Raw genomic sequence first — 17,431 nt, 5'->3', positions numbered from 1 at the left:
ATGCGAAACGTAACTAATTTCTATGCCAAAAAAATCCCCAAACAACGCCACAACTGAGCTAAAGACCTTGTCCTAGTTATGTAGTCTTGCTTACATATGTATACTATGATGGTAAACAAGTGGTCATCAGAAAAAATTGTTTAAAGATACTTCTATTTCTGTCTTTAATGGCTTCAGAAAGGGATCAAATGCCCCGTGTTTAAACTACAGACAAAGTGTAATGAAAATTCAGCAAAAGACTTGTTTAAAGGTATTTCTGTGTTTAGCTCTAGAGGACCCTACAAGGGGACCATTGCGCGTTTTGAAACAAATTTGGAAATGACCTTGTAATGGTGGTACAGACCAAGTTTAATAGATCCATCATGCTGTTCATAGCATTAGTCGTTTAAAGCTTTTTTTTTCTAGTTTTAGCTCTGGTAGTCACCAAAAGGGGTAAAGTGCCACAAGCAGTAATCGTTAACGTCTGCAAATTTTGTTTCCCTATTGAGAACTAGGCAAATATAACTTTTGAAAAGTAACACACAAGATATAACACCTAAGAGGTAATACGTAACATGTAAGAGGGGTAACTGATAAAACGTAACACATAATATGTCATACATAAGAGGTTATGCATAAAAACTAAGACAAAATGTCCCTAATAGGCTTCCGTAACTTCCTCCTTAAACAAGATATCTAATAGGGTCATATCATTTCATCCGTTTATCTGTCTACAAACAGCGTCGCCTACGTGTAGTTCCTTAACCGATGATTATTTTGAATGCGGTTTTCGGCACATTCTAGAGCAATTTATCCGGAACAAAATGTCATATAAAATAATAAAAATCGGTAGATTCAAAGTAAATAAATATAATCATTATTGGAAGGTGTACTTAGGTATACTAGCAAATCTAATAATTACTTAAGTTTGTCCTGGGCATTCATCGTCTCATTATGATAACATAATTTGTAAAATCACAATATTGTACCACTTTTCTACGAGGTACAGCAATTTGTGATGAGTCTGAGATTGTTTTAACTACTTATTGCTTTTTCATTTTATAAAACAAGTAAAACATCTAAACTCTAGGTTAATTCCATCTGCAATGAGTCTCGAGACCGATCAGTCTCAGTTGTAAGAACTTGCTTAACAATCGAGAATCAATAAATTAGTATCAACTTAAAATAAAAAAAAAATCAACGATGAACAACACACAGGCAAAATTGCAGTGGTTTATTGTACTCAACTTATCATTTTTCGAGTAAAAATATACACTGATAATTGATTTACAGTTTAAGTTGTTGAATAGTAGAATCAAGGAATGGCATTTTATAATCATATTTTGACCATTAAATAGTCCAGTATACCTGAGTACACCTCAATCAAATATTATATTTTCATTTTGAATATACCAATTTTCATCATTCGTATGACATTTCGTTTCCAATAAACTGCTCTATAATGTGCTGAAAACCACATTTAAAAATAACCACTGGTTACAGAACTACACACGGAGAATCATTAATTGTTGAGCTCCCTCGTACTTTTCGATGACATAAATGCACGAGTTACGAGCGATTATAACCACATATATATATGGTATGCCGAATAAATGAAGCAAATGATCTGATTACTGGTAACTTCTAGCATTTCTTTTATAGTGACATATCAAATCACTGACCAATATCAACGGATCATCGAACAATAATCTCAGAATGCAAGTGCTAAACCGTGTCTAATAAACGCGTCAAATTACTCTCAAACTGTCATATATTAGCTCGTAGAACTGTTATTTACGGCTACGGTAGTGTATTCATCAATTTTATGTTTACAAATCAATGTCATTGCGCATCATACTAATCCAACAATAAACCACAACCACAAGATAGACACTGTGAGACAAGTGACAAAATAAGAAATGGGCCTGTGGCCTCAGTGTTAGATGTCCTGTACTGTACTTTAAAAACGCTGCGCCTTTCACAATAGTGACACTAGATATGAAGAAAACATGAATGTCTATTAAAAAAGATACCCCTGGGTGGGGCGAATATTAGCCCAAAAGTGTAGAGGATTGTTCGACAATGCTATAGTCCAAATATCTAAGCTATGGGTCTTGTGAATTTTGGAGAAGACTTTTAGAGTGTTTCCTTTTAGTTGCCATAGTAACCGGAATTCGGCATGAAATGGACTCAGTTTATGACAACCAGAGGAATATTTCTGGGAAGCAGTTTGGAGTGGACATCGATCGATTGTATTTGCTAACCATAAGTAATACGAGTAAAGTATATTTTTAATGGGTAGTTTGAATATATTAAGGTTTTGATATGAAGAAATAAAGAGATCATTATCATATGGAAAAATGTTTTGTAAGGATAGTGACGATACTTACTTTTAGGAGCACTGGCGGAAGCTGTATCATACGTGTGTTCAGGAGCTTAATATATATATATATATATATAATAATAATAATCTTTATCATTAGAACATATCTTTATCACATTGATTATAATAAATGCAGACTGAATAAACAATATTCATAACATTACAATTAAATTATTTCAATACAATTAATATCAGAACAGGCGTTAAGACCCTGAATAGTTTTACCGACCTCTAACATGAGTGCAGTTATCTACTGTACGTGTTTTAATGTGCCCGTTACAGAGTTCGAAATACATATAATAATGAGCTAAGTAATTCAAGTATGGAAAACTTACCACCCTGAGTTCTATCGAGAATCTCATAAGCGGCATTATCTGCTTCAAAAACTGAAAAAAAACACGATTAACTGATCCAGTAATGCAGTCATCATTCAATAAAAAGATGTGTTTTTAACAAATGAAAAATAAAGAATTACCCTGAGCAAAGAAATTATTAATATTTATTCAGCAATACGGTATAACAAAACGATGAAATTACGATAAAAAAAATGAAACAAAAACAATCTGAAAAGTTAACATAAGGTGGCAATGGCGATTCAAATAACCTCTAGGTGGGAAATTTATGATTTGTGACAACCGCTTGTAGCCGTGTGTTATATTTGGTATGTTTTTATATTCATTTATTCATTCGCACACTTTCATATCCTCGGAATCTCACTGTTAGAAATAATTTCACATTTATACTTTATCTGCATATGTTATATGACCATGTTGCTGACACATTTTCGTATTTTTGTAAATATATTTCTAATGAGAAGAATTCATTTACGTTGTTTTTTTTCTAATCCATGCATGTACATTGTTCATTAACACTGTCATATGTGCAGCTTTGGAAATAAAACTATTTAAACTAACTTTAGATTTCGGATTTTCGCTTTAATTTGCAGTAAAATCGAAATTTTTGGGCATCCATGTATCGACCATCAAATTATTCTATAAACTATCAACATATATTATAATAATGATGTTATATTATGTATCAGTTAGTCTGTACTTACCTTCGTTTTGCGGAGCTTGATTTACTACCAACGAATGGTCTAATGAAATTTGAAAGGAAGAATTCTCGGTTTGCCTGAAAATGGATAAAATATCTTTTCGTAAGTTTAAAAGACAATAATTATGAAATTCATGAATACGCAAATAATCCTTAATATAGGAATAATAAACATTTGTTTGTTGGATTAAAAAAAACAGTAACCTATCAAAGATTTTACAAACAATACAACGATATAGGTCAAAATACCGTATAGCGGGTTATTTCTGCGGTCAAAAACTTCTGCCTTTTGGTCCGAAAAATTGTTAAATAAATTTCTGCGTGTTTTATTTCTGCGTTTCTACATGAAAAAAAAAGAGAGATTTCTGCGTTTTCAATGCAAAGGAGTAGGTAATTCCCGGTATAGTGCGCCGCTGTGTGAACTACTAGCGCGTGAAAAACAAAGAAACTAAATTACCGGTACATGTAACTGCTGTAAAGAAACTCTGCTTTGAATTAATACCTTGTAAGATATAATTATATATGAATTGAAAAAGTATATGTTAGCAAACTGCTATAACATGAACAAAAATTCTGTGGGATTAATAGTAAGAACTTTGTATGACCATCACACTCAGTTATACAATTACCGGTAACTGATAGACGACGGCGGTAATGTCCAATAATTAGACCTTCCCATTGTGAACTTTGGATAACCTCGGGTAACATAGCGTGAAGGTTACAACATACTGTTCTTCTTTATTCAATATAAAATTGACATTTATCCAATGGTCGCAACACACATCAGGACCCATTCTAAATGTCTGTAACTTATATTTTCTTGAAGAATATTGTCAGTGCTGAATAAAAATCGAAAAAAAGTGGGGGTCATGTTTAATGGAAGAAAAATATTTTCAGTCAAACACACAAACTGCAAAATCAGCTAAAACTGAGACCCCAAATTGTAGTGGTGGTGTATGATCTAAGTTTCCATGAAACATTTTGTCATGTTGTTATTTCAATATATAAATGCTACCTACATGTCAAGAAATGGATCTGTCATGCGATTTTAGCAAACAATGCAAAGAAAATAAGAAAAATAGCTCTACAGAGCAAAAACAAACATCTGAGGACTATTTGTATCCGCCGTTATTTTCACGCCATTTTCCTATTGAGTGTCTGTATGCCTGAAACAAGTTTTTGCGGTTTAAATGTTTTCTGGGTAAAATTCTGCTGGAAATATTTTTGCGATTATACCGAGAGACTGCAGAAACGCAGAATTATCCCACCCGTAGAAATAACCCGCTATACGATAGACTACATAGTGCAGACAATTTGCTAACAGACAAATAAGTCATAAGAAAATTGCACTCCACTAACGAGTCTGATGAGGGAGTCGTCTGTTGCAGAGCAAATCAATACTGATATTGAATATAAAAACCCCGAATAGATGTCAAGCGTTTTATATAATACATCAAAATATAAAACAGAGACAAATACTAAATAGTAGTGACCTGTTTACAAAGCAAACCGAACTTAACTTTCCGTGTTGGTAAACCGGATCTATTGCATTGAGTTAAAACATTACTTCATATTTATGTTCAAAGTTATATAAATGTCATTATGCTTTTTTCTGTTAAAACACTCTTACGCTAAAATGACGTCACGCTAACGTGCGGCGACCTCACTGTTATTGTTGCGACCAAGAAAGAGCGTTACTATGGTTTATCTACTGTTTTAGATTAAGGGCATGTTAGAATTGAAATAACTGATAGCACAATCGTGTTTTAACACTATTCTAGCACTCGGGCGGTAATACGTCATACAAATAATTTCACGAGGGCTGCGCTAAATTATTGCGCCCGACGTATGACCGCCAATCGTGCATAAATAGTGTTAAAACACTCTTTTGCTATAAATTATTTCTTAATTAAAGTATCTATGTAAATCAAAAACAACTTTAGGTATTTTAGTAAGATGTTTCAGCAAAATAGAGTTAAATTGTTTGTTCACGTTCAAATGGCCCATTCTAATATTCTTACTTTTATTACAAGCAATTTGTAAAATATTACCTGTCTGTAGATCGTTTTTTGCTAACTATTATCCATACAATTGAAATGCACAATGCAGTAGTAGTCAAAGCCAAGAGTGTTGCTAATACAATATTTGTAGTTGTTGCTGTTGAATTATCATCAGATGTAACTTCCCGTTTCCCTGAATTAGATAACGTACGTACAGACAACAGATCGTATGCCAGATAAGATCCATAGATTAAACGAGTTGAACTAAACGATTTTACATACAATCGATAAGATGATTGAATTATTGCATCAATTACTCTGTCGTCTTAAAAGTAGTAATATATTTTCTTCTTTACAGTAATTCTGAATAAATACATTAGGCATAGAAAATTCATATAAATAGAATTGCATCTTTACTAATCCTACCTGCCCTGTATTACAAAAACTGTTCTATTGTGACATTTGATACAAGCGAACTTGTATTATCTTCACCATTAAATACTGAGTGAAATCTTATTTTATTAGTGATTTTACCGTAAAGAAGCCGTTTTAAGGGTACATCAAACACATTTGAATTTATGCTTAATGTTTTTGTTGTGCAAAACGTTATGATATTGTGTCTAATAATGAGGTTTGATTTACATGCGTGCGTTAATGCGTTTGTCCGGATAATTTTGTCTGGACAATGCATAGATCAATCATTTTTTAATTTGACAAAAATGTTACCATTAAAGCGACGGAGTGCCGAGGACAAACCCAATAACCCTATATAGACTGACAAGGTCACTCGGTGAGTCCAAATGCCATGTCAGATCTTGTCTAGGCTCTAACTTTGACATGCATTGAGAAATAATTTTGACCTTGCAGAAATAACTACATCAATGCAACAGAAAATTGCTACAGGACACTGTTCTCTCAGCTGCGTTTAATTTTAATTGGCTAAAGTGTTTGAATAATAGAGCTTGTGTGTCAATAAATACCGGACTCGACACTGATGCTCTTAGGGCATACATTTTGTATCATTAAATAAAAGTTAATACGTCTTCTTTATGTGTTTAACATAAATCTTGCTTGGTTAATAAATGTTTTATCATAGGAATACTGAGAGAAGAAAGGCCTTGCTATGCTGGAAAATATTACATATTATGTATTAAGTTGTTCATGGTGTGTTTGCAAGAAATAGGTGCCAATAAAATAAACATGAATATTCCTTGAAGGTCCAACCCCATGCATTATTTTCAGTTTGAGAATATGATCTGATTATGTAATGTCTGATTAATTGCATAATCAATAAATATTGCTTGAAAATACTTTTTAATTAAAAGAATATGCAGCCATGAATTATGATGTTATGGCATATTTAGTCAACATGTATCGAATGCAATTTTCCACTCTGCATCAATAATACTATTTAGACATTAATTTAAGGAAGTTAAAGGTAAAAATCGCAAGCATACCCTTCTAGATCAATTTCAAAAACTAATATGTGCATGTACAGAGTCTAACTCCTATGTAAAATGCATATCTTATTGTCTTTTACACAAAAGTCTCATAATTCCGAAACAAAATTTCATATGAGATACTACAATAACTGTATACATGAAACTGCAACAACAATATTCAATAAACTGACTTACTGAAATCAAGAACACACACGGGATCGTCGTTTGAGCCACCACACCCTTTTTCACATATTCCACTATCCTGATTACAAATATAACCAATACAAAGATCGCTGCATTTTTTGTCACACGTAATGCCATAGAAACCATCTTTACAACCAAAAGTACACATTCCGTCAACTGACGTACAATCACGTTTGTCTCCGCTGCGTGAAGCACTGCAGTTTTCAGAGCATTTCCTGTTGCAGAATGGTCCGAAACGATTAATAATGCATTCGCGACAAACTCCTGTCGAGATGTCACAAGAATCAAGACAGTTCGAAGGGCACAATGCCATACACAAATAATTGAAATATCCAGATTTACATTCTTTGCATTCAGTTTTGGAAGCGCACTTTACACAATTTGCGTTGGGCATACAACACATGTCACCTGAATAGTTATATGTGCAACCGTAATCACAAACACCGGTACTGATACCACATGTGGTATTGTAGCAGTGAGTGGAACAGCTATCATAGCAATTCTGTCCGTGGAAGCCAGGTTGACAATTTTCACAACGGTTCCCATCGAAATTGCCGGTACAGCTGACACACTTTCCGGTCTCTTTCTCACATAGAGCATTTTCACATTTTAATGAACAGTCTTGGTTACATGCTACTCCATACTTTCCTTGTATACATGTATCACAAAATGGACCTTTAAAGTTGCTTTCACAACCCTCTGAACAGAATCCAGTTGTTCGGTTACACGTTTTATCTTTGCAGTTTGAAGGACAAATGTTGTTACAAAGTATACCGTACATCCCAACTGTACATGTATTACACGTTGTGCCAGTTATTGTGTTAGTGACACAACCTTCACTACAATGTCCTGAAGTTTTGTTACACTTACTGTTTTTGCAGAGTTCGGGACAGGTCTCATTACAATAGGTTCCATATTTTCCATTGACACAATCTGTACATTTGTCACCATCAAAGTTTAAGGAACAGGAACATTTACCTGATTCAATATGACATGTCTGACCTTTGCAACCAATAGAGCAATTATTCTGACATGTTGGGCCATATTTTCCTTTTAAGCATTGTAAACATTTGTCGTATGACTGACATTCTGTGCAGCTATCTCTGCATTTAAATGTGCAATTACTGGACAGCTGTCTATTATTATTGTCAAATTCATACCCGTTATAAAATCCATGTTTACATTCGTTACATATATCCTTGGATACACAGGACATACAGTTAAACGGACATCTTTTACTGCATTCACTGCCCGTGTCATAGAATCCGTTTTTACAAGTTGAACATGTATTACCGCTACACTTACAGTTCGCAGGACAAACAGAGTACAGGCACGTGGTCGATCCGTCTTTGTCATAATAACCGGCCTTGCAAACAGTGCACATTGTGTCAGAAGTACAAGCTCTACATTTAGTTGGACATTCTGATGTACAATCTTTATTCGGTCCAAGATAAAAACCCTCAAAGCATCCAGTACATATATCCGCGTTATCTCGACACGATACGCAATTGTATGTACATAGCTCATAACATCTAGCAGCCCTGTGACGATCAATGCATCCATCTGAGCAGACATTAGGCCAGCCAAATTCAGTATGACATTTACCGTTTTTACAACAGTTACAGTTGTCATAACAATCCAAGTCGTGGACAACACCTACAAAAGAATACATCGTCGTGACCATGTTTTATATCTGAGAATTATAAAACAAAAGTAACACTAAACGTTATTCCATTATTTTCTTAACATATTTAATTCTTAATGATCATCGGAAGTACATATACAACCCGTCTGAAATATTTTATTAAATTTATATCTATAACATTAATAACAGCTTGAGGAGTTTCTGGGAGATAATGGTATATGCAACATTATTAAAGCCAATCCACTCAAACAATGCCATAAGAAAATAAATCACCTTCCACAGGAAATCTTGAATAAAACCATATCCACCTCAGTATATAGAGACTCCATACCTGTAAATAAAATAAACATGTCAACTTTTTCATTATAAATACGTCTTATTTTCTTTATAAATAAACATTTTCTTAAGTAGACTATGTCAAAGAATATATAAAAATACAACGGAAAGTAAGGAGTTTTTGATTACAGGAGTGCCCGTACGTTATTTGAATATAACATACGAATATGCTCTTTTTATCCAGTCGAATGAATATTAAAATAGAGTTAAATCCTTCAGTAGACGATAAATTAAAAGAACAGGTTTGTTATATGCATGGTTAACTAATTAATGCTATTTGAGATATTGATATTGAATCTAGTGTTTATTCGGTGAACACTTAGACTTACACAGAAAAAAAAATTCACTGAGAATAACTTATTTGATAACTTTAATGTATTCATTATCTCCATATATACGTATGTGTTTTGTACTTAATACACAAAATGGTATGGAAACCTGACAAAACTGAATTCAATAATATGAACATTATATTATTATTCTCTTATTCGTGGCGCGAGTATAATGAATATAGATTGATAGGGGAAAACGCGACTGACATAGTCACATATAATGGATTAGTTTCTATGTGTATAGTTGAGATAATCGTCAAACTATCTTTTAATAATAAAAATGTGCCGGTCCCCAATAGATATTAGTAATAGAAAAATCATATATTATATATATATATATATATATAATTTATAATGCGAACTTGTATTCTAGCGGGTCTCAAGTATGGGAAAGTCAACTGTTCTGAATTTAATTTTATCCTTTAATGCAAACTATCCCTATATATTCAATGTATCCCCGAGGTCCAGGTAACTTTCAGAGAGAGAAAATATAGCTTTTCTGGTCCCAATCAGTTAAAAAGACAAAAATATCACTACTGATTTGTGAGACGTGAAAACAGAGATTTGGGTGTATATATGCAAATGTTGAACCAGTACGAATGTGTAATACATTTCGGGCTCGTATATAAAGCAGCATGGAAACAAATCTTATTGAGTTAGTGGACTTGCTGTGGCATGTACGTGTTCATTTGTACTGTTAGGCTCTTTGCCGTAATTGGTCTGGTATATTACGGTGCTGATTTAGTTCGTATAAATTCTCTCTACTATATATATTTGTGTGTGATTCACACTGAATAACCGGCTATCCTGACGCCAGCTGGAAATGTAACCCAACTGTAAATCGTTAGGTAATGTTTTTCATTTATTTCTATTAAAGCGAAGCCAATTCTTGCAAATCAATTTGACAGTTTTGTCAAGGAATGACCATGGCTTACATTTACAATTTCTGGGCCAGAAACGATCTTTATGTTTTGAGATATTTGCTAGCAAATTCTTCGGTTTGAAAAATAGAGCAAAAATCCAAAGTTTTGCGCAAATTGTTTTGTTTATGAACAATCTGTGAAAACTTTTATCATCTGGTTTAACAGATGTGTCCTTTCGGAACACCTGTGTGTTCCTGGGTTCTACGTTATTCTTGAAAAGGTATATTAGCCGTTAAATAGGCATGGTCGAGAAAAAAAGACTGTCGAAAACGGCCGCTGTATTTGAAATAGGCAGTCGTTGAAGTCAGCTGTCGGCTATCGAGAATACAGCTGTATAAAAGTACAAAAATTGTCTTGTAGACATGTTATTTGCCCAGTGATGTCTCTTCTTTATGTATATTTTGTATCTGTTTAGTCTGTCTGAGTTTTTGCGATTTCTTTCGTCTTTCATTTGTGTGAAATGTGTATACCTGCAGTCAGTAAACAGTTTGTATATACTTATGTACTGTATGGTCCTTATTGCCGTGTCGAGTAATTCTGGTTGATTACATTATCATTGTCTTTTTGGTTTAGGGTCTAGAAGTTGCTTTGTTCCTTTCGTCCGTCCGCCCGCAGTGTCTTGTCCGGGCTCTGATTCTACATGCATGGACTGATTTTTAAACTTCAAACATGTGTTACCGATGATACAAATATTAGTGATGCCCATTCATGAATGACCACTTCCAATATGAATGTCAGTATAACAAATAAATTTTTAACACAGAGCTATAAATAAGTATTTTGTGTCAGACTGGCAATTCCTACATGCATAGACAACATTTCAAATATATTGTGTGGTATAGTAGAACTTTTATTTTGATGCGGTTTTATTTGATAACTGTGTAAGATCGTAAACAAGCAAAGAAGAGTTCCGATCTACCTTGCTATATGTTGATTAAAGCTACATGTGGCTGCCATGTTAGGAAGTAACTGATTAACAGTCATGTGACATTTTGCAAAGAACAGGCATTTGAGATTCATTAAAGATACTGAATTCTTCAAACGAAATTCAAAGGACTGAGATCAGATGCAATCATTTGCACTTTCAAAACCCCTGGTGAAAATACTTTCTGTAGTAGCCCGGAGGCAACTGTGGTTGTTTTCCTCCACCATCAAAAGCTGGCAAAATGACAATATGTACTATTTTGCTTCGGTGTAACTGCAAAATAAAAAATATATGGTTGGCTTTCGCAGGGTAGAAAAATGGCATGAACGCGTGAACTGGGTTAAAATTCAGCCCGGATGTGAAGGAATATAGTCCTAAAGCCTCTTGAAATGAAAGCACCATTTTTAAAAATAATTACGTTTCCGTCAAATCACTGCCAGTAATACTTTTTACATACCAAAGTATTCAAAATTATCGGAGTTAATGGATAGTCTATAAAAGTTAACATCCGAGTTCAACGACAGCACTATAGCGGCCGTTTTCGAATTTTTTTTCGACCATGCCTAATTAACGGCTAATATACTTTTTCAGGAATAACGTAGAACCCGGAAACTTTACACAGGTGTTCCGAAAGGACACAAAATTGAACGATTTTTACGAAGTCCAAAAAAATCTCCACATACCCTTGCTCCATTACGGATCCCTGCTGGATTTGTGTTTTTTTTTCTGAGTGCAATTGATATTTCGTGGATGAAAAGCTGACACGTCGTGCTTCTGTCCATTTATATTCAAATCGTAAGAATATGCTAAAAATTGGTTCCCCATTATCTAAACAAGAGGGCCAAGATTGCCCTAGGTCGCTCACCAGAGAAACACACCATAATACACCATATCAGTGTAAACATGTTTGACCTAGTGATTTCATGGATATTTTTAGAAAATTTTGAAGATTTTTCTATGTACAATCAAGTAACCCCATGGGGCGGGGCCAATTTGACCCCGAGGGTCATGATTTTAACAAATTATGTAGAGGACCACTAGGCCATGCTACATGTCAAATATCTAAGCTCTAGGCCTTCTGGTTTATTTTTAGAAAATGTTTTAAGATTTTCATAATTATGTAAAATCAAGTGACCCCTAGGGTGGGGTCAATTAGGCAATGCTACAGGTCAACTATTTAAGCTCTAGGGCTTCTCATGATATTCTTTCACATCAACGTAAACATTAAACACTGGCACCGGTACTCCCCGTTAATGCGCATACCGTAGGCATAGGAAATAGACATCAATACAATTGCTACTTTACTAATCCTACATGTCCTGTATTACAAAGCAAAACTGTATTATCTTCATTATGAAATACTTACTGGTGTTTCATTTTGTTATCGGCTCATCAAAACTAATATTTTACCATAAGTATTTGTTTGTTTTACGCCGTCTTTCAACAGTATTTCAGTTATGTAACGGAGGACAGTTAACCTAACCAGTGTTTCTGGATTCTGCACCAGTACAAACCTGTTCTCCGCAAGTAACTGCCAACTTCCCCACAAGAATCAGAGATGGAAGACGAATGATTTAAGACACAATATTTTCTATGTAATTGTCACGGAGAACATACGCCCTGCCTGAGGATCGAACTCACGACCCTGAGATCTGTAGGTCTGCTTTCTCCCTAATGAGCTAACCGGGAGAGGGGGATGGGGGTGGGGGTATTTTACCATAAGAGTAAATCAAGCACATAGGAATATATTCTTTTTTGTTGCGCAAAAATATATGATCATATTGTGTCTAGAACCATTTCCATTTTCCACTCAATTGTGCAATTGCAAGTGAATTAAATTAATGGATATCTCTGCTTGTTAGTACTGGCCTAAGGGAAGAGTTGTCATTCTTTGCGAATCGCAACCTTGAATTAAATATTGAAACGTCTGTTATTGATATAAACAGAACTTTTATACATTTCACATTTGAAAAGTCATTTCTGGTTATTTGAAGTACTTAGAAATCAATTTCTAGACTTTATTTAATGTATTGAAAATTTTATGGTCTATCTCTACATACAGAAAATTATGCAGCAATAGACGTAGTCCTCGGCAATTTTCTACATGTAGTTGTAGATCTATGTAAAATGTTTCAGTTACTATAATTTAAAATGATATAATGTTCGAGTAGCTCTTGTATGATGCATGATTTATTATTTGTATCCTGTTTTATATTTATGTGCAGTATGTATTGACAGAGTAATATATTCTTAATCAGATTTGTATCAAACCTTATTTTACTTTGTTTGTGTTGGGATAATACGCGTCTTTTTTATGTATTAACGTCTGCAGAAGCCCGCGGGATTGTTTGTGACCGAGACCGAAGGTTATTACATAAAACAAACGTGTATTGTCGCTATTCTTGCATAAAACAATTACACGACGACTTAATGCATTGTTTTCATATGTGATGACTTCACGATTTCGGTACATTTTTAGTTACCATTCGGTTGTTCTTGGAAACAGTAAACATGTTTTAAATATCCATAACCAGGGCACACATATCAACAACACTATCAAAAGCGTGATTTGAAGGTTTTTTTAGCATCTTTTTTTTATTTCTAGTTATTACAAACGTTATATTACCAATAATTTTGCATACAACTTAAAAAATTGATTAACAGGAACACAATTTTAAGAATAATAAATTTACCTTCGAATTATTTTGAGTATGAACACATTTAGAGTACGGATGAGTACGAGAGTATTGACTAGCTTTCAAGGTTTATTATATGAATTCTGCGAAAAATCAGTTAAAACATACCGACTGATACTTACAAAAATCATAAATATAGTACCTAAAACAAGCAAAAGCACAAGTTACACGCGATACGTATTTATTCGCAGTTATTTACAATAACTGAAACGACTCTTTGTAAAGGGAGTGCACTCTAATAGAAACTGGTGCGTACATTGATGGGGGCAGTACGTTTGGGGTTGGAAACTGATACAGCTAAACATACTATGGATTACATTTTATCTAAAATGCTACAAGAAGAGGTTACTATGGAAGAAACAAGACGCATAATCCAAATATCAGTGTGCGCAAAAATACATACACATGTCCCTGGCAAATCATTTTCAAAAATAATCATGTATTAACAGCACGCGAATTGCCTTGTTTGCACACGATTTTCCTCCCGTTTATATATGGGCGGATCCAGTGAAAAGGGTAGTTTTTATGCAGGAATATTAATTAAACCATGATGAAGTATGAAAACCATTCCAGTCAGAAGTGTTCAAGTGTAAATACAGTAAAACAAATGTATTCATACTATTTCCATATTTGTGTCATTTATGTCATTACCATATTGAAATAGCAGTATGAAAACTTTTCTTCTTGTATCTCGATTTCGGCAAGTTCGTGTTTTTTTACAGAAATTAATACTCACTTCTAACTAGTTATGTTAGTATGCCAAGTAGAGTTTCCCTGTGGGTTGCTGTGTTAATTTTCGTTTCGCTTTAGATAGACTCACAAAGGAAATAGCATGATGTTATTGTTTGTTTTATATTTGAATCGAGTTATATTTTAGCAAGTTAAATGTAAGTTGCAAGTTAGCATTCTGTTAAGAATGATATAATCTATTGTAAATATGTACATTGAAGGTAATAGAGTACCTATTTATCCGACTGAATAATATCTTAAGGGGACACTTAATAATGAAAAGTAATTTCCGCTTGTGTTACATAAGTTCAAAAAGATAATTAAAAAGATACCGCGATTGGGGATTTTGTTTTTGTATGTTTAATTATTTTTATATTTTGAGTCGTAACTTTATCAGAAGACTACATCGCCGAGTTAATTGAATCAAAGTAAGAGATAAATACAAATTTTGATGGAAAAGGATGAATATCCAACAGAGGAATCTAGGTAATCTAGTAATCTACGTTCCAAAAACGCAGCCCCAACCCGTAAATCCCTCTTACACACGCAGGCACGCACACACGCACACACACACACACACACACAAAACAAACAGACAAACAAATCCGGCTGCACGAACATAGTATGTCTACGTCCCTGTGAGGGGTTTTACATTATCGGAAGATAGATAGGATAGGTAAACTGTTGCAGCATTTTTGAATAACAAAATTAAAAACCTACTTGTGAAATTTAAAATCACAAAATTGTCGTATTTGAATCAATACACAAGTTTATAATAGCGACCATTCAACTTTATAGAACTGCACAACTGGAAAATCATGTCATAGGCACCTAGCCACTAAGTCACATTATACTGAAACCGGGGCTACTACCCTTTAAATGCTATGCGCCAAGCAAGGAAGCATCTTGTAAAATTTTAACGTCGGCTATTCAGCGAATTAACGAAGTGGGCTCCCTACCACGAGTCCCACTGGGGCCACGACCATGACTTTTGATATGACATCAGTACTGGTTTTCCAGGAAGCGGAATCGAGAGTGGTTCAAATAAACTTGAAGCTTTCATCCCAATCAAGCTAAAACAAATTAGTATAAAACTACCACTAGGCTACTAAGGCGGTATTTTGCTATGGACGAAAACGTGGAGATGCTGTTGGGTACAATGTTCTTTGAATATTCACACCTTGCTTTCCCGTTTATACCATAAATAAAATGTATTTGAAGCAGACGAAATGTATATTGGTATAAAAATTTGTTCTCAAAACAAAAACAAAAAACAGCAGTGCGGTCACTTTAAAATATGAGTATTTTGCGCATGCGTCGAGAGCAGTTCACATCTTGGTTTTCAAAAAGTGCACAAAAAATTAATTATCTTTTACTTCCAACAGTATCTTTACTTTTCTTGCATTGGTGGCGGTTAGCAAACAAACCTGTAAAAGTCTGTTTAGGAAATCCCTTGATTGTCCCACCGTGCTTATTGTACCATACTTGCATTCGAACTTGCGATCAATTCGGATACAATATAAGTTTCGGATAAAAGCGACATTACTGTTGCAGTCAGAGCTGGGGAGTATGGGTCTTAGGATTACCATGGTCTGCCTTTTTGCACTGGCAATAGTTTGTAATTGTTAGCCCAATAGTAGTTAACTCCAAACCATCAACAGGTGATTGCCTAATCCCAAAACAAATGTTAACAGGTGTTTCTATCATGAATGCTTTCAAACACATAATAGCACTTAAGAAGCATAAAGAAATGTCCAGTGCTAGTAAATCAACTCATGATTTATATGTTCCGCCTACTGACCAGCCAAATCTCAGACATCAAACCAAATCCTGGTCTTTGCAGTGGCACTCAGTATCCTTGCGGTAAATGCTCAGAAAATGTCTCATAGACCCAGAAAGGCATATTATGTGATGAATGTGAAACATGGTATCATCCAGCATGTGAAGAGGTAGGTAATTCCACTTATAACAGGTTATCAGACTCTAAATTTAGTTGGTATTGTTGTCAATGCGGCTCTGCCCAATTATTCAGTCTCATTAATTGACTCCCTTAATAGTCTTAGTGATACTTCATATTATGCACCCCTCACTAATGATCATGATAATATCAGTACAAATGTAGACCACTCCTTTTTTCTCCAAGACGATCCTCCAACCCCAAAATCAACATTTACCCCCAACCCCAAAACTAAGTCAGGGCCACCTAAAGTTAAACTCAATAACACAGAGCGTCTCACTATCCTCAACATCAATTGTAGGTCTGTAAAGAATAAAATACCTGACTTACACCTAATGGTAGACCAAGTCAAACCTGATATTATCTGTCTCACTGAAACCTGGTTAAAACCTGACGTCAGTTCTTCTGAAATTTTTCCAGACACCTTAAACTACAGTGTCTGTAGGGATGATAGGTGTGATGGACAAGGCGAGGAGTGATGATTGCCATCTCTAAGGCGTTACTCAGCCAAGAACAACCTGACCTTAAACCTAATTGTAATATAACCTGGTCAAAAATAACACTAACTGGTATAAGAAACATTTTGTTGGAGCATACTATAAACCACATGAACTTAATGATCTATCATTGTCCGAACTATGGTCATCCTTAAGTAAAATCCCGAAGGATAGCAAAATGTGGCTCCTCGGAGACTTCAACATGCCTGATATTAACTAGGTCAATGAAACACTTAACCCAAATTGTAAAAACAGAAGTCTCTATAAAGATTTTATGGAAAAGACTGTCCCACCTAAATTTGGAACAGATGGTAAAAGTCCCAACCAGGT

General features: G+C 34.5%; 1 protein-coding gene across 1 annotated transcript in view; it reads right to left on the bottom strand.

The window, feature by feature from the left end:
* The window catches only part of LOC128553900 (multiple epidermal growth factor-like domains protein 10), a 39,891-nt gene that overhangs the window by 10,436 nt on the left and 12,024 nt on the right, over positions 1–17,431 (bottom strand). Inside the window, exons 2-7 of the mRNA XM_053535101.1 lie at positions 8,980–9,037; positions 7,053–8,717; positions 5,467–5,608; positions 3,420–3,493; positions 2,698–2,748; positions 2,370–2,414 (exon numbers count right to left, since the gene is read on the bottom strand). Of these exons, the coding sequence (XP_053391076.1) occupies positions 2,370–2,414; positions 2,698–2,748; positions 3,420–3,493; positions 5,467–5,608; positions 7,053–8,717; positions 8,980–9,037 (2,035 nt within the window). The remainder of the gene's footprint in view (positions 1–2,369; positions 2,415–2,697; positions 2,749–3,419; positions 3,494–5,466; positions 5,609–7,052; positions 8,718–8,979; positions 9,038–17,431) is intronic.

This window comes from Mercenaria mercenaria, unplaced genomic scaffold (genome assembly GCF_021730395.1).
Source record: "Mercenaria mercenaria strain notata unplaced genomic scaffold, MADL_Memer_1 contig_4463, whole genome shotgun sequence".
Taxonomy (NCBI): Eukaryota; Metazoa; Mollusca; class Bivalvia; order Venerida; family Veneridae; genus Mercenaria; species Mercenaria mercenaria.
This window is presented reverse-complemented; position numbering and strand designations above follow the sequence as displayed.